The sequence below is a fragment of the Nothobranchius furzeri genome, chromosome 2 (assembly GCF_043380555.1).
Source record: "Nothobranchius furzeri strain GRZ-AD chromosome 2, NfurGRZ-RIMD1, whole genome shotgun sequence".
Taxonomy (NCBI): Eukaryota; Metazoa; Chordata; class Actinopteri; order Cyprinodontiformes; family Nothobranchiidae; genus Nothobranchius; species Nothobranchius furzeri.
In genome coordinates, this window is record NC_091742.1 from 77,459,419 (window position 1) to 77,478,873 (window position 19,455).

A 19,455-nucleotide genomic window follows, 5' to 3' on the forward strand; every position below is an offset into this window, starting at 1 on the left:
CCTCTACATGGATGTATTTCATGAGTGACACTCCCTTACGGATGACCATTTTTTCCATTATGATGACAAATGCACCCAATTACCCCCCCACCCCGTGGTCAGCATTAGTCCCTGCAGATGTTTCCAAGCTCGAGCAGATTCCTCCAAGCTGAAACCAAAGCAGCCTCCATCTGGTCCTAATCCTGGACTCAGAAGAGCTGGTCAAACAGGCACCAATAAAGGTTTTATATCAGAGAGGCATGATTCACAGGCATGAAATTAGGTCTTATTGACACGCCTGTCTTCGATGAGGAGGAAATTATAAACCAAAAGAGAATATCAGGATTTGCAAATCATTCAATCCCTAGCTTAATTTGAGAACAGAAGACAACGCATCGTGTTCTTCTTTGTGGTTGCTTTGAAATGTTTGTCAACGACAACAAAAACATGTAAGGGGGTTCTTTGACAACTCCTGAGTTTTAAGGGGGCCATGTGAATTTACAAATTCCCTATGTCCAAAGCCACCTAAGAGGAGTTTTATGTTGTCAGTTAACCCAACGTACAAGATATTGGATTGTGGGCAGAGGCCAGAGTATTATCAACCCCCATATAGAATGACCAGGTTTTAAACCTGCAACCTTTTTTCATTAGACAACAAGTTTCTTACAACCCCAACTATCAATATTTGACACCTTTTTATTTGTACTGTCATCTTTTCTGGATTTCAGGATTTTAGAAGCTGCAGGTTCCTGACCAGCCCTGACCCCACAGGCATGTTTTTTTTAGTTGATGTTCATGAATTTGTGGATTAGCACCTTTTGTGGTTAAAGACCATATCTTTTTAAAAAAGTTCATTCCGAGTGTGCACGAGAAACACTCATTTCTCACAAAGCTTTTACAAAATCCATCGTTCCATGTCTAAAAACATTCTCAAAAGCTCTAATAAAACCTAAAATTGTTACGAAAAATGCAAAACTATGCAAAGACCCTTTTTTGTTACACAAAAGGTAATTTTGTCCTACCTTTGAGATATAGGCCTTGATTCCTTCAGCCAGTTTGATGCAAGGCTCTCCAAAGAGCTGTGCCAGCTGGTCTGGGATGTCCTGGTCTTTATCCAGAGCATTCAGTAAACTCAGGCACTTTAACTCCTCTGTTACTCCTTGGCTACGCACCTTCAGCAAATAGAGGAAAATAATAATCAGCAAGAGCAGATTTACACATGGCAGTCAAACATATGTATTTCCTGAGCATATCTATTTAAACATGCATGGGAAATCACTTTTCTGGGAGGGTATGTGTGCAAATTCTGTACTTCTGATTAGCAAAACAAACACTTGTGCATTACAACATCAAAGCATACATGAATTATCGCTATTAGCTTTTCAGCGTTGACCATACTTTGCAGCCACATAGGCTGCTTTCAAAATGCTCTCTTATTAATCACAGCAATTTCAGAAGATCTCTAATGAGCCCCAAAATGATGGTATGACTCAGCACCTTGAGCAGCTGTAGTTAATAAGGATTTTGCAAGACTCTCCTGGAACTTACAAAAATCTCCTTTGTGCAGCGTTACTGTTGAATTAGGTGGGTGTAAACTTCAGACATCACAAATATTCGCTTTAGAAGAGCTACAACCCACAGAAACAGATATCTGGTTAGCCGACCATGTTACGTGCTAACATAACTCCCGCATTTTGACCGGACCAACCAAACTCTTCTACGTCATGTCTTCAACATGCCAACTTAATACTGGTCATTTGTTTGGATCGACCAGTCGCGTCAGTCAATTGATATAATGCCCCCCTGAAAAATGATGCAAATTCAGACATTTTCCTCAATCGATGAAACCGCCCGGATGCCTCGGACAGAGTGTGAAACTCATGTTGACGGCCGTAATATTTCTAAGTGAATTCCAATTAAAAAACATTATTAATATTGATCAATGTCTGCTGTTTTCCTGTTAAGGGTCACTGGAAGCTGGTGCCTGTCATTAGGGGCGATTAGGTGAGAGACACTGGATACCTTAACAGGTCACCAGTCATCACAAGGCCATATAGAGACAAACAACTATTCACACACTCACACCTGGGGACAATTAGGATCGATGATTACCCTAACTTGCATGTTTTTGGTCTGTAGGAGAAAACAGGAGTAACCAGAGAAAATCCACATGTGCACTGGGAGAAAATGCTAACTTTATACATAAAGATCTTAGTAAAGTGTTGAACCTATGGCCTTTTAATTTTCCCCACTTTATTCATTTCTGATACCATATGAGTTCACACAGACTTTCAGTTTTCCAAAGCCCTCTCGGCGCAGTTGCACACATCGCTGAATCAAATCCTTCGTCATCCTCTGACTTCTCATCCCTCTCTCTACACTTTCAGAGAATAATCTCATTTTGCCACGTGTTTCACGTTTAATTCAGCGTGTTTGGATTTCATCTCTTATTGAGAATTGTCTTTTTTGTGGTCCTTTCTTTGAGAAACAACAGAAACAAAAGGGAAACATGCAAGACGTTTTGAACAAGAAGACACTAATTGGATGTGTAGGCTCCAAAACCACAGGACTTTGCTCCAAATAGCCTTTTTAAATCTGCTGCTTTCACTCTTTAGGGGCAGTTTGAAGATCAGTGGATTTGCCTGAAAGTGGAAAAAAAAACTTTCAGTTTTTGTTACTCGAGCTCCAAAACTGGTACCGACAGTGGTGGTCCAAAACCTTTTGGCACCATTGAATCAAACGCTGAAACACACAACCCCTTATGAAACAACACTCTATAAAACTCAGATGTTTCTCCCAGAGCAACACAGCAAACCCAACACAAGAAGCTATTTGTAAATACAGGAAATGATAGAGTTTTGGAGCCTGTTGTTTGGCGATTAGAACGATTTATTGTTTAATTTCAGTTTAACAAGGGTTAGATGTATAAGATCAGACATGTACAGAGGTCTTTTTTAGTGGAATTGTGTGTGTGTGTGTGTGTGTGTGTCCTTCAGGGAGGCTTTCACGGTCTGAAAGTCCTGCTAATGACTCTATAACAAGCACTGATGATGAGAGAGATTACAGCCTTGCACTCCTTCAACCCCTCTCTTTGTTTTAATTAATTTCTTTCCACATGACTTCTTCTTTTTAATGAAATCGTCTGTTTTTTCCCCCGTAGGTTTTAATTCCTTTACTTTTACAATGTTGATATTTTCCTCCCTTTTTTATCGTTTGGCAGTGACTGTTCATGTTGATGCATGTGTGGACCAGCTCGTTTCTAGCCAAGATAACGGTGTCTACCAGTGGTTTTTGTGTACGTTAGTTCGAAACACCCGAGAGTGCTTACGGGAAACTCGGGTTATTTTTTTGTTAAAGAACAAGGCCAGCTCTCTCCGTCAGCTCTTGAATGGGTGACTCATGCCCTTAATGGATTCACATGTCTGTTTGGGGACAGATCCTAACGAGTTTAATTAGATACACATGTCCGTTTTATAGCTGTGGCACTTCTCAGAACCAACTCTGTCTAGTTTGATCAAATATGAGAAGAAGTGTACCAAACCGGGCACAAGTTCCTTAAAAACTTTTCTTTGGCAAAATAAACAAATGAAAATCGGGGGAAATAAGAGCTGTAAACACAGCAAGTATTCAAGGTGAAAAGCTAAGAGAAGAAATACAGAAATATCTTGTGCTGAGAAGTTAAATCTCTAGATTTATAGCTTAGGGGAATATTTTTTTTCCCCATGCATGGCAATAAGTCTGCACTAGAGACTATAATTTCTGAAGCAAACAGTGGAAATATATGAACTTGACTTGCATAAACTTCCCTTTAGGGCCTCTTGTGTAACTGTATTTTCACCCCAACTAAAAGCTCTGCTTTAATAACCCTAGAAATGATGTAGGATGTGTTTTAATCTTTTACTAATGAAAGAGAACAAAAGAGTGATGTAAAATGTGCTTAATCTTGTTTAAAGCTCAGCCAATAAACATGAGTGTGTACTTAAAGTGATAAAACTAGAAGTGCTTACTATGCCTTTAATGTAGGAATAGATGTTTATATTCCATCGAAGTCCAATCCCAGTCTGCAACGTCACAAATCCTGTTAATTTTACATGTTTCTCTGCATCAAAACACCAGGTTTCTGCATGAGGGGTAATTCTATTCCATTCAGGTGTGACGAAGCAGACGAACATCTAAAACATGCAGGACAGTCGTCTTTAAGGATCAGGATTTACGTAGCTTAGTCATGATATTTCAAATGTGCAAAGATTGGAGAGTCTCATAAAAATCATTTCTGTGTTGCCAAGTCAATAGAAAGCAATTCTACTCAGTCGTGCAGGTGAGCTATAAATGCAAACCAAACCTGAACCCGACTCCTGCAGCTGCAGAGCCTAGCAGGTGGATGTTTCATAAGTCTCTGGGTTTATCCGTGAAAGATCTCTGACAGCTCAGTGTGAAAGCCCTTCAATCAATATCTATGAATGGCGAGAAGAAAAAAACACTCAGCGTGCTCTTTAGCAAATGAGGGGGGCGCATACTTTGGCGAAGAACGTTGACAGAGACCTTGATGAATATTGGGGCACATTCTTTAGACAGATGGGACTGAGATGAATGAGTTCAGCTGGGTTGGGGTTTGGTGTGTTTGGAGATGAGGGCACAGGTCAAACAGTGAAGCATGGAGGGAGAAGTGTGATGATCTGAGGCAGCAGGAGCCCATAAGATGGCTTTTATACAATATGATGAGGAAGACAATGTTTCCTGACTTTAAAGGGAAAATTCAGATCTGCTGAAGTGGCTTTCTGTGGCAAGGTGATGAGCAGCATGTACACCTCCCCACTGAGGTGTTCCAGGGACATCCAACTGGAAAGAGACCAATTGGAAGACCCAGAACACGCTGGGGGGACTTGGCTGGCCTTGGAGGGATCTCTGGGCCTCTCTGCTGCCTCACAACCTGAAGCTGGATATGTGGTGGAAAATGAATGGTGATGACCATAATAGCTACCTCGTAGATGGCTTTGGGAACAGCCTCAGTTTGGAGAAACAGATTCAATCAGGCTACATTGACATGCTAACGGCTGTTTCAAATGAGGCCATCGTAAACTCGAATCTCAAAACAAATGGAATTTGCCACTTTTTAACTGGCACAATATTCATAGGAATATTCTGAAAATAAAAAACCACAATATTCCTGCAGGAAGAGATCAGGAAGTGCTGCAGTTGGCAATAAGCCCTTGCAAATAACTTTATTCTTCTCTGTAAAATTTACAAAACAAAACTGATGGTGCTGTAAAGGTTGATCAAATTGTTTTCATTTAAACTTTGATGAAGATGCTGAGATTAGAGTTGTTTAGTCTTGGCCCCATTTGGATTAGCGGTTAGCTTGTTGATCTGACCAGAAGTAATTTTTTTATACCAAAGTAATTCAAAAAAGCATTTGAGTCCCATTATACCAACAATGGATTTACACTTTTTCATAATCAAAGTAAACATTGAAAAAGGGAATGACCAGCTGGTGTTTCAGTATTCTCTTGGTTTCGACCTACAGGGCAGTTTGTGTTTTCTAGATGGAGCTTATTGAGTGAAAACTGTTAAATAAAAACTGATGATTGATGTACAAACAAATGTGTTTAACATCACATTGTCACTCCTTAACATGCTCTCCTTTGTTTTTCAGTGTTGGAACAAAACTAAAGGGGAAAAAAAGCAAAAGGTCATCCAAGAGCATTTGAGTACAATCAGGACATCCTGAGTAAAAGTGCTGACAGTGGTGTCTGGGCAGAGACAGTGTGTCTATTGTGAGGAGTGTGATGACAGCTACCACCGGCAGAAGTGATGGGGAGGTTCCCACATGCATGACTGGATACAAGATTTGGGACATTCGTTTCTTTTCTGGAGCTTCTGCCAAAACACACTCCCTGTTTTGGTGGATTTGGTTGAAGGATTAATTGTTATTGAAGTGTCTAATTTTTTAACAGACCATGGGTATGTGTGTGTGTGTGTCTGCAGATGTGGGTGTCCATTAGGTTTTGACAGTGTCGGTAGGGAGTGCTTGATCTATTATGGGAAACCGTCTTGTCCATGCTAGTGAGGAGATAAAGCCCATTACTATCACCGGCCTAAGCTGAAAACAAGATTAGAAGTAAACTGTTGGCTCCATTAGTGTGTAGAAACAAGGCCAGAGGATAAACCCAGAGGTGCAAAGAAACATGTTTATCTGGGTTTAAACGAGACAAAGCTGAAAACATGGATACATACAAATAAAACGAGACACTACTTTGTGACTCAAAGATGTGGAACATTAAAAACAAAACATTTTTAATGATTATTTCTGATAATAATCAGTCAATCTGGGATTTTCATGCAGGCTGAACATGAAAATAGTCTCCTACACCTATCTCCTGAATTAGCTTCTGATAGAAAACAGACGGTAAACAGCTAGTATTAGAAAATCCTGACAGATCTACGTCACACTGTCACTTGGCATTCATGGACTCACCCATCTTGATGCCTGACGAGGAAGGCTGTTGTTGGTTCAGCGTCCAGGAAATAGATAATGCCTCAGCATGGAGACGCTGTTAGCATTAGCTAGTACACCACACAGCAGAACTCCTCCAGGATTGTGTGATTCGTGGAGATTAAACATCCACATTGCAAGTCAGTGGTAGACTCCCATTGCTGTTATCCAATCAGAGGCGAGATGTCCAAATACCAGGAAATAAGACTCCAAATACCTGTCGTCTGCAGCTACTTTCTCCTCCAGCTGATTTCTCCAAGCTGATTTTGGCGCATCTGAGCCTTTTCTTCCCCAAAGTACAACTTGCAAGACATTGATTCCTTCTAGAGACCAGTGCAATTGTTTTGATTACCTCAGCATATTAAGTAGGCCCGATTTTCCCCTTCTGACAGTCTGTGGGATCTGGACTGCTCAGTCAGGACTGTTCTGATCACAAATCAGGGATATTCAACATGCTGAACTGTCTTGCCTTGATGTCTCATTGTGTGTGGTGTTCTCTCGGGATAAACAAATGGGCTGCCTGCTGAATTTGACATGTAGCCAATCAGAAAGCAAAGGGACGAAAGCACACTGCACTGAGCAAGGGGAATCCCACATCTCATCCACCATATTTGTTTATTCTGAAGTCATGTTTAATCAAGATTTTCCTTCTAATCTGGGAATGCTCATGAGTGAAATCTGTCCATGTTGGGGGGATTCGAACACACTATTGGACCAAAAATATATCAATGATGATTTTTCGCATTGTGCATCGTCTCTAATGTTTTGATAATCTGACAATCTGAATAATCTTGCGCCGTGGACCGGGCCTAAACTGCAGCAAGAAAACTGAACGACTGATTGAGTTGTCCTTTACATCACCTCAGGGTGTTTTCAACTGAAAATGTACACAGCTTCTGGCTATTTCACATTTCCACCTTGTTGCACCCCAGTGAGACGCAATGTTGTAAATAAAGGTATTTACTTTACTATATTTCTATTTTCTTTTACTTTTCTGTACAAGGAAAGTTGTACAGGGTTGGTCTTTTTGGAAAGGCGATGCCTGACCCAAAAGTAATGTCACCATAAAAGAGTATAACAGGAAACGCTGCAGATCACTATTGTCAACACGTTCTAGTGTGTCAAGTTTTCAGTAGATGTTTCCACTGATCCTTATGCACCATAACACTGTTTTAAAGGTCTTAAAAGCTAGTTTAATTAGCAATGATGTGAATAACCAAGTGTGACACGTTATGACAAAAAACACGGTTCCATCTGATGACATTTGAATTATGCCATTTAAAAATGGCTGTCAACAAATATCTTTTTAAAACTGTACAATAATTAGTAGAACCAGAAAAACTGCAGTGAACCAATCCCATCATACATCGCTGTGATTTAACACCCCTAACCAAAATATGCATTGCAACAAAAAGCCTGCCTTTGCATCATGTCACGCTCTGGGAGAAGGCATCTGGAAATGTTGCACCAGTACATTTGAAGGCCTCCGCCCTTCTGCCTACGCTCCTCTGACAGCTCTCCATCTGCCAGTCCTAAAGGCTCCTAACCAACACCTGAAATCCCAAAATTGGCTAAGTGTCAACATGTTCAAATCAATAAGATGATAAAAGTTAACTCTTGGATTTGAGGGTAGAAGCATCTCACATCTTGTGTGTGTTTTATGGTAAATTCTGACAAGAATATGATTAATCTGGTCCTGAATCCAGTGGTCTGGGGAAGATTTGCTATTAGCAAAAGTGCTTTGGGGTTATGATAATGTTCACTTGTGAGAAGCAATTTATGGTTCTCAAAGGGCATTTATCTTTTTGTAAAGGTCCTGTTGAACCCATCCTATCCACTGGAGCATGCGGTTTTCCTTCATATCTTTAATTTCATATGCATGAGTCCTTCCCTTGAGCTTTAAACCATCCGTGCCTGTTCAAACGCCAAAGAGAGGCTGATAAATGCAAAATATATTTAATTGTCATGAGAAATTATGTAATTATGTGTTGAGAAACATGAGAAACATCTTCAATCAGATGTCAAACAAATAGAATACAGTTAACAAGTCTGCAAATGTCATTTCAGTGGAACCGGCAGTAGAGTTAGTTGCTAAAAGTCAGGCTTTTCATGAGACACAGTCGTAGTTCAGAGGTTTTAAAGTGAGATTATGTTAAAATTGGCAACGGAAAACATTTAAAACTGACTATTGTAACTGCTACTGTTTGATATGCCTTACTTTAGTCTTTTTTATTTTTTTGGGAAGGAAACACAGATTTTTAAGTGTTTTGCCGGTCTCTCCTAGCTGTCCAGACTGGACTGGATGACCGAGCTCCAGTGATCCTGAAGCCGGTTCTCTCAGGAAGCTGCAAACAATGCTTCACTGTTCCCTTCCGTGAGTGTGTGAGTGTGTATGTGTGTGTGGGTGCATGTACATAGGTATTACATGTGTGCTCTGCACTAAATGTGTGTCTCTTCCAGGACACCAAACCCTGTAAAGAATATCTCAGAGGGCCACTTGGATAGGAGAACTACAATTTAGTGTTTCTGTGTGTAAGAGTGTCTTTTTTTTTTTTTTTTTGAACGGGGGTCTGGGAGTTCCTTGGCAGCTCTGAACTCTCATTTGAGAGGATTAGGAAGAAGAGAAGCAACCACGTAACTCAAATCCAGAAGGGCAGATTTCTGGAACAAATGTGTGTCTTTGAGCAGGAAGACCCAGGAGAAAAGCTGTTATTTACATGAAGATGTATTTTTGTGCTTTGTGGTGAATCAGATGGGGATAAAGTTGCCAGAAAAAAGAGACCTCTTCTCATAATTCATGATTCAAACACTGATGAGGAAAATGCACGAGTAAAAACACTGAGGTGAAACCAGATTTATCAACCTGAAGCTATGAAGAAAATGGCACATTTGAAGTTTTCATTTAGATAAAAAAGTAAGAGCAACAACTGGTGTAAAATGTAAGGAATTTAATCAGTGATATTGCACACTTTTTGTGAGTTTAATAAAGACAAATGCAGGGATTTGATTCTAGGGTATGTTTCAGAAAGCTGGTTAATGAAAGATCTGTTAACACGGAGATGAAGGAAACTCCCGGTGTTTTTTTACCCTAAGAAGGGTAACTTAAACTCTGAGCACTGACTCAGAAGTAACTCTCAGATTCAGTTACTGTGATAATTAATTCTGTGAAAATAATCTGCTTACTGGTATTTTTCTTACCTCTTCTTGAGAGTTTCTAGCTGACACTTCCCCTTCCTCTGATCCTGAGACAGATGTTTGACAAATGTATTTATTGTTTTAAGAATCAGCAAACTTTCTACTTTAGCAAAAGTTGGCTAAGCTTGAAGTTTGATCCCATGGGTTAAGGTAGATACATTATTAATAATGATGATAATAATAAACGACCCGCACTTGTATAGCGCCTTTCAGAGGACTCCACACACTTTCACACACTGATGGAGATGAGCCACAACAACCACAGCTGCCCTGGGACTCACTGACAGAGGCAAGGCTGCCGATAATAATAATGAGGACGATAATAATAATAATAATAATAATAATATTATTATGGTCATTCTGTTTCACACGTAGAAAAATTATCCGCACATTGGTGCTATATAAATAAACTGAATTTAATTGAACAGGAAGGGTGAGAGAACTGTGCCCTGCGGCACCCCCGTGCTGCAGATTACTACCTCCAACACATGGAGTCTCACATAATGTGGTCTGTTGGTTAGATTATCGATGATCCATGAGGTAAGCTGTTTGCCCACACCGGCTCTCTCCAGCTTCCCCCTCAGTAGTGCAGGCTGGATGGTGTTGAAAGCACTGGAGAAGTACAAATTCATGACCTTCACCGTTCTACGTGCCTGCTCCAGGTGAGAGGGATTGGAGCAACAGGTAGATAACAGCGTCATCAACCCCGATTCCTGGCCTATAGGCGAACTGTAGGGGGTCCAGTGCTGAGCTCACTAGTGAGTGAAGGTGGTGCAGGATGGCCTTGCACCAGGATGGGGAGCAGAATACGAAAGGGGTTGATGGAAGCTGGGTGGTGGGGTAGGTGGTTGAGATAATTAAATTTATCCATCCATCCATTTTCTTTACCCGCATATCCTGGCAGGGTCGCGGGGGGCTGGTGCCTGTCTCCAGCATTCTTCGGTCTAGCAAGCAGGGTACAACCTGAACAGGTTACCAGTCCATCGCAGGACAACACAAAGACGCACAGGACAAACAACAATGCACACACTCACACCAAAGTACAATTTAGGGGGATAAATGAACCTGACAGTCATGTTTTTGGACTGTGGGAGGAACCTGGAACACCATGAGAGAACCCATGCATGCACAGGGAGAACATGCAAACTCCATGCTGAGAGACCCCAGGCCGGGATGGGAACCCAGGTCCTCCTTGCTGCAAGGCAACAGCGCTGACCACTGCACCATTGTGCAGCCTCATTTAATTTAATTTCATTTGTAGATTTGTGTAAAATAGTTATAAATTAAAGCTGCAAGCAGCGTCGTTCGGCCCTTGCAGCGAAGCTGCTCGCCCTCCGTTCGCACCCCCTCCACTCCATCCCGGACGCTCTCCCAACCTATCGCCCTTCAACCGGTGGCACACGAGTGCCCATGCGCGCCACACACCCCAACGTGCATTTAACTGTGATCACTGTGAGCTGTCACCTCATTCTCACTCAACCTATCCTCATAGCCTACCAACAGCCCCCACTAAAAATGTTTTACATTATTAAAATATTCCAGCTTCGAAAGAAACTCGCTAATGTAACTGGAACAAAATGGCCAACTTCCTGTGGGATATGGAGCATGGCTCCATAAGACTTCTTTGTAGGCCCAGGCACACTACTTTAGTGTGCAAAATTTCACAAACCTCAGTCAAAGCATGACTTGGGGCTGAGAGTTTTAATGGTCGTAGGGGGTGCTATTTCAGAAAAAGGCCACGCCCACCAGCTTATGACATCTATTTATATTGGGGGTCAGACTAGGATCACTCACCAGAAATCTTTTGGTGATATCGTGAGAACTGAGGAAATGAGAAGCAAACATATTTCCATGGCATGATGGCGAAGTTCGCCATGCTCCCAGGGCCCTGCCGTTTTTGGAAACCTGCCAGTACTAGACACCAGGTGACCCCAACTTGTGTATTGCTATTTGGCAGAGATTGCTGTTGAATAGATGAAAGGAGTCCAAAAGGGAGCTCTGAAAGTATAAGCATGGTGTGGTGACAGGTCAGTGTTTGAGGCTTAGCCATGCCCACACCGTTAGACTTTTGGAAAATCTGTAGGTTCAGTTTTCCCGCTTTGTCTTAAGAGTTTTCAGCAGAAGCAAGAAGGCAATGGGGGTAAGGGGTGCTGTGGAGTTGACGTACCTTTGAAGTGTGCAAAAATCATAAAATGGCGTACTTGGACCAAAATGGCCGACTTCCTGTGCGACATTGACCTTGGCTCCAAAATACTTTTTTGTAGGTCGCAAGGCACTACATTAGTGTGCCACATTTCGTAGTTCTCAATTAAAGCAAGGCTTGGGGCTGACAGTTTTAGTGGTTCTAGGGGGCGCTATTTAAGAAAATAGGCCACGCCCACCATTCTATCACGTTCATTTCTATTGGTGGACTAGGATCACTCACCTGATATTTTGTGGCGATATAATAATAACTGAGGAAATGAGAGGCAAACATATTTACATGGCGTGATGGCAAATCTTGCCTTGCTCCCAAAGCCCCACCTTTTTTTGAAACCTGCCAATACTGGACACCAAGTTACCTCAACTTGCCTACTGCTATTTGCCAGAGATTGCTGGTGACTGGGTGAAAGGAGTCCAATAGGGAGCTGTGAAAAAAGAATGGTGTGGCGACAGGTCAAAGTTTGAGGCTTATTTTTCCCTTAAAGCGTAAGAGTATATAGTAGAAATTTGAAGGTGATCGGTGAAAAGGGCGAAGGGGCATCTTTCTCCAAACAATGTGTGCAAAAACCACTAAATCGAGTACTTGGACCAAAATGGCCGACCTCCTGTGTGACTTCGTGCTTGGCTCCAAGAGACTTTTTTGTAGGTCCTGAGATACTACATTAGTGTACCAAATTTCGTATTCCCCAGTCAAAGCATGGCTTGGGGCTGACAATTTTAATGGTCCTAGGGGGCGCTATTTAAGAAAATAGGCCACGTCCACCAGATTTTCACATCAGATTTTTTGGGAAGCTGAACTAGGATCACTCACCAGAAGTTTCATGGTGATATGTTTAGAAATGACGAAATGGGAGACAAACGTATGGCCACGGCGATAAGCCTGATTTCGCCGTGCCGCCACAGCCCTGCCTTCTTTTGAAAACTACAATAAAGTGACTCCAAGAAACACCCACTTGTCTTGAGTTACCAGCTACAAATTTGTGGTGATTAAGTGAAATGGGGCGATTTGGGACCTATCACAGTAAAACTTGACCTTTTTGGTCCGGGGGGTGGGGGGTGGGGAGTGGGGGTGGGGGTGGGGGGGTGATGTCATCATCCAACCATTCCATTTAGTTTGTGTCTGGATGTCGAATGACCACAGAAATTTTTGTAACTCTACTCTATTCGAGTATGAAATTATAGCCCTTTTTATTGTTTTGGTGAGTAGTCGAACTTCGAGGCCTGGCCACACCCCCTCAGCATATGCGAAAAGTCCGTTTTACTTTTTCTATTTGATCGCCCATCCCTTTTGAGCAATTTCCCACAACTTTCAAGACGATCGTGCAAAAAATGATTGAGTAAATCAATCAGAAGCGGACCCCAGAAACGGCCAAAACTGGGTCAAAATCACCACGTCAAACCAAAATGGCCGACATCTTGTTTGATGTTGACCATGGTTGTAAGAGGCTTTTCTGTGCGGACTGTTGAGTATTACAAGTGTACAAATTTTCATAACTGTACGACAAACTAAGGTTTATGGAGGGGGGTATTTTTCACATTCTAGGGGGCGCTATGGAGCAAGTGTTATTGCGATTGTTTTGGGACCTTTTAAAATACAAAATTTTACACCACGCCTGACGTGTGCAAAAATTCCTGAGTTTTCGGCTATGTTAAGGCCTCCAAAAAGCCAATTTACTTGGCGGATAAACAGAGCAGATACAATAGGCCTTCGCAGCTTCGCTGCTCGGGCTTAATAAGGCTATCTTGCCTACTGCTTACAGAACAACCTCACCCCTGGATCACATCAGACACGAAAGTGAGATAATGCACTGTGAAGCACTGTGGAACGAAGAGTGCTTCTATTCGGCATCCTTGTTAACCAACGGTTTCGTTCACATCAGTTGCAAAATGCCACAAAGTGCCACGAAGGCTCATGCCGTGCAGCGATGGTTTCGTCGTGCTCTAACTTTTTTGCGAGCCGTGAGTGAGCCATTTCAATTCTGGCAGGAAGTCAAACCAACACAGGAGAAGCCGGCTGGCAAATTTAACAAATTAAATACATGTTTCAAAATAAAACACTGATTGATAAATGTGATAATTTTTGTGTATCTAAACAGACCAGAGAGATGATAATGAAAAAAGACACACACACACTCCTACAGAAAATCATAGCGTTTCCACAATTTTAAATGCAGGTTTTACAGCAAAAGATGGATTTAATAAATGCGAATACAAACAAATATGTTTAATTCAAATAGTATTGCACACTACCACAAACACTAGATTATTTACCTACACATTTAGAAAGGAACTGGTCTACAAAACAGCTACATCAGCGCAGTTTCTGATATCAAGAGGCATGGCAAACTGGTTACACACACACACACACACACACACACACACACACACACACACGCACACACACACACAGCAAGGGCACAGGGTGGGGTGAGGGGGTTTAGAAAACTAGGCATGAGCAGAAGCGCTCATCGAAAATTCTCGCCTGATGTGAACAGAGGAGCAGCGAGCAGCGCACAAATTTTGTGAGTGATCCACTTTGCGGCGCTTCGTAGCTGATGTGATCCTGGTGTCAGTCTTGAGAAATGTACTTTAGACTGATGAGCTAACGGCTCGTCTAAGCACCAGTTTATTGCCACCGTGTTGAAACTGTACCAGTCTTTAAGACACATTCATACAAACAAAGGAGGTACAATCTATAATGAATTGATACAAAATGGAATAAGTTGTAAAAAACTGGCAAAAGGTGAAGCGCATAAAAATAATCTATGTAGCTATGTTCGTCTGTAAAAATGTACTTCCTGGACAGCTTTGTTTTTCTTTTGATATTGACCAATTGCATCTACGTCAAATGATCACGTGGGTCCACCACATTGGAGAGCAAGAGCATTGTAAACAGTGAGCGACAGGAGTATTTAACAAAGGGAGTACCTGAGATGTTTTGTTGTGATTTTTTCACGACTGCTCGTCTGAAACGGCTTTGGCATCAGCTTTGGATTATTTAGACTTGAGCTTTTCTTTGAGTCAAGAGCAGATAGAGGTACTTTATTTAGAAAAAGGATGTATATGTATCATCTTCAATGGCGGACTGCCCCGTTGACTGGCATCAACGTGGCGGTGAGTACGTCATATTGTTAATTGTTCAACAGCATGCGGAGTCAGTTTGAAAGACAACCGTAGATTTCGCTCCACGACTGAGCGCTGTGTCTACGCGTTGTGGCCAGACTATAATTTTAGCCGTATACAGTGACACCTACTGTTTAGGATTATCAGTGCAGCAAGTGTATGGCATTTAAAGCGTGCCACAACCCGTGCACGCGCATTGGGTCCACAGCGCGCGTGTGAACGGGACTCGCGAGCGCAAATATACATGGCAGCGCGCGTGTGAACGGGACTCGCGAGCAGAAATATACATGGCAGCGCGCGTGTGAACGGGACTCGCGAGCGGAAATATACATGGCGAGAGGTCATTTGTGCACTGAGAGGGAGCAAACTGTGTCTGTGAGCGCACAAGGATGTGCACAAGTGACAAACCTGCGTGCGCGCGTTGTCAACGAGCACACGGCAGAGGAAAACGTGCGCGCGCGGCAGCCTCTGTGCGCGCTCGGCAGCCTCTCTGCGCGCTCGGTTTCTGACTCCTGCTCGCTCGGCTGTAAGGGCTTTTGGCACTCTGGAGGCGTGGCCTGTGGCAGATCTTCTCTGCCCTCTGATTGGTTAGTTCACCCCGCACTTTACCCTCTATCTATATAAAAAAGTCTGAAATTCAGTAGTTGCTGGCATAGCTCAGCTGGGAGAGCGGGTGACTCTCGCCCCGGAGGATCCAGGTTTGAGTCCGGGCAAGGAAAATGCAGTAGATGTCATGTTAACTTTTCTTAATTTCAGGTATTTTACAGTTGTGACCGTTCAACTGTCATTAAACGTCCGAATGTTTGCTGGGCAGTGTTTTAAAAAGTGCACATAAGCTAGATGGTTTTAACCATATAAAATTACATTTTTTGTGATACTGGAAAAATACATACTGAAATAAAACTACTGGTTGAAAACTTTATGACTGTGATTGTACAATATATGACTCACTAATACACTGCAAACTCCCTTAGAGTGGGGCTTCCAGAGAGAGAGAGAGAGAGAGAGAGAGAGAGAGAGAGAGAGAGAGAGAGAGAGAGAGAGAGAGAGAGAGAGAGAGAGAGAGAGAGAGAGAGAGAGAGAAAAGTTCTTGCCTCATTAATGAATTGTTTATTTTTTTCAGTATTGAATTGACAAATTATCCTTTCAAATAATTAATTGATGAGTTACATAATTGTCCATTTAGAATTGTTGAATGGACTGAGTAAAGTTTGGTGCACTTTATATATTTCAAAACATGTTTTTTTTAATGATGCATATAAATAATTTAAATGTTAATTTAATGAAATATTTCTATTTTTTCATTACCTCACCCTTGTTTTGACAAAAACGGAACCTTGCTGGATAATATCATGGAGAAACTATTTGTTCACAGTACACGGCTCAGTGAGGATCTGTGTAAAGGAGGAGATACTCAGAAATCTGTCTGCAGATTGTTACAACCCAGACTGGAAGTGGTGGGCTGTAATAAGAAAGGAGACCAAACAGAGGAGTGGGGGTTCAACAACTGATTTATTTAACAAAAGTAAGGATTTACTAAAGCAAGTTAGTGAACAGAAAATGGCCAGTGAGGAATCTCCACCACACAGGAGAGACCCAGTGAAAGCAGAAAAACAGTAGGCTTTGTAGGCAGCACCACACCCTGAGCCCAGGTGCCTCCAAGGCTGCTTAACGAGCTGCCTACAACAGAAGAAAAACACAATTAAACACAAATGAAAACCCAATGAGACGGTGGGGGCATCACAACACGTTCAGGACTACCCAAACACCAGTAATTCTTGACTGCACTGATCTGCTTTAGTAAATCCTTACTTTGGTTAAATAAATCAGTTGTTGAACCCCCCACTCCTCTGTTTGGTCTCCTTTCTTACTACAGCCCACCAATTCCAGTCTGGGTTGTAACAATCTGCAGACAGATTTCTGAGCATCTCCTCCTTTGGTACACAGATCCTCACTGAGCTAAGTACTGTGAACAAATAGTTTCTCCGTGATATTATCCAGCAAGGTCTTGTTTTTGTCAAAACAAGGGTGAGGTAATGAAAAAATAGAAATATTTCAATAAAAATAGAAATATTTCAATAAATTAACATTAAAATTATTTATATGCATAATAAAAAAAAACATGTTTTGAAATATATAAAGTGCACCAAACTTGACTCAGTCCATTCAACAATTCTAATGGACAATTATGTAACTCATCAATTAATTATTTGAAAGGATAATTTGTCAATTAAATGCTGAAAAAAATAAACAATACATTAATGAGGCAAGACCTTTTTAAACTTGAACATACCTACACCCACAAGTCTATTTTTACCTGGTTAAAACCATCTAGCTTATGTGCACTTTTTAAAACACTGCCCAGCAAACATTCGGACATTTAATGACAGTTGAACGGTCACAACTGTAAAATAATATCACAGGAATTAGGAAAGAATAATATGACATCAACTCTATGTTACTTGGCCGGACTCAAACCTGGATCCTCCAGAGTGAGAGTCACCCGCTCTCACAGCTGAGCTATGACAGCAACTGCTGAATATCAGATGTTTTTATATAGATAGGTAGAGAGTAAAGTGCGGGGTGAACTAACCAATCAGAGGATAGGGAAGATCTGCCACAGGCCACGCCTCCAGAGTGCCAAAACTCCTCACAGCCGAGCGAGCGGAATTAGAAACCGAGAGCGCAGAGGCTGCCGAGCGCGCAGAGAGGCTGCCGCGCGCGCACGTTTTCCTCTGCCGTGTGCTCGTTGGCAACGCGCGCACGCAGGTTTGTCACTTGTGCACATCCTTGTGCGCTCACAGACACAGTTTGCTCCCTCTCAGTGCACAAATGACCTCTCGCCATGTATATTTTCGCTCGCGAGTCCCGTTCACACGCGCGCTGTGGACCCAATGCGCGTGCACGGGTTGTGACACGGGTCTGACGCGATACAAGTGTCACACCAAGCTCAGGCATATCTGTTATGTCACACATGTCCGACACACATATAACATCTGGTGTAAACTGTCGTTGACGTAGAGGTTAACAGGTTGATAAACACATAAATCTAATTCTGATGATGTGATTGTTGATAAAAGTTCATTTGAATCTTTATTTCTAATGTTAATTCTTCATTTGTAATTTCCTCACAACAAAAACATCAATAAGCATGAACACCATCTAACACTAGATGGCTAAACTTACAAAGCAGCAGTTGCTTGTATTATAAAATAAAAACATTAGGTAATAAAAACACATTATACAAGTTTTTGCTAATTTAAAAATAGCCACACACTAAGATGAGGAGCAGTATTGTTGCAGAGCTCTTATGAGTGTGTGTTACTGGCGGTAATGAAACCTTAAGAAAAACATGCTGAACTCATTACCAGAAAAAGCTGCTCATGACCTTTGCACTTACAGTAAGCAACAGCTAGCTTAGACTTTTGCTTCTACGTGCACTCAGACGAGGCTTGCAGAAACATGCAGACTGTTATGTTTTTTCCTGTAACTGCTTGGATGTTGCTTAAGTTCATGTATGCCCAAACAAGTTTGTTTTTCCTGCTTTATCATCCGTTCAGGGCTTTAGCATTTTTGGCCGATGGCCAGGCTGGTGCTGACACTGATTTATTCGTTAAAAGTAACCGATTCATCCCAGCGTTGTGTTTAACAGCCTTCTAAGCAATCATACCAGCAACTTTCTGCTCTAGACGACTTTGAATTTTCAAAAGTTTCAGTAAAAAAGAGAGAACGCCCCCACCCTCCAGGAAGCCTGCCAAAGCCCAGGGCACATACTGTATAACACTTTTCAGAGGGCTATTTTGAAAATCTCAACTAAAACAACAATCATCAAATGACATAAAGACATGTTTGTAAAATGGGTTCTTGCAACCACATCAGCTCCAACTGTGCTTCACATGCCAACACGAACTGGTTTTAGGCTACAAAACCAGAACCCATGGATGGATGTGCCATTTACAGTGGGTACGGAAAATATTCAGATCCCTGTGAATTTTTCACTCTTTGTTATATTGCAGCCGTTTGCTAAAATCAAGTAAATTCCTTTTTCTCTCATTAATGTACACACAGCACCCCATACTGACAGAAAAACACAGAATTATAGACATTTATGCTGAGTTATTAAAAACGACAAACTGAAATATCAGATGGTCCTAAGTATTCAGACCCTTTGCTGTGACGCTCATATTTAACTCAGGTGCTGTTTCAGGTATTTAGCTCATGTGATGTTTCAGTTTGTCTTTTTCAATAAATATGCAAACATTTCTAAAACTTCTGTGTTTTTCTGTCTTTTTGGGGTGCTGTTTATAAATTAATGGAAAAAAAAGATTTTAATTTTAGCAAATGGCTGCAATATATCAAAAAGTGAAACCTTGATGGGGATCTGAATACTTTCTGTACCCACCTGTAGATAAGGCTGTTTCATAAAAACTTGCACTGCAGTCCTAAATATTGGTTTTTCCTTT

The 19,455-nt window shown here is 41.6% G+C and overlaps 1 protein-coding gene across 1 annotated transcript in view; it reads right to left on the minus strand.

Moving 5' to 3' along the window:
- Window positions 1-19,455, minus strand: part of tnfsf10l (TNF superfamily member 10, like) — an 86,209-nt gene that overhangs the window by 38,275 nt on the left and 28,479 nt on the right. Inside the window, exon 2 of the mRNA XM_015946360.3 lies at window positions 1,002-1,151. Within this exon, the coding sequence (XP_015801846.3) occupies window positions 1,002-1,151 (150 nt within the window). The remainder of the gene's footprint in view (window positions 1-1,001; window positions 1,152-19,455) is intronic.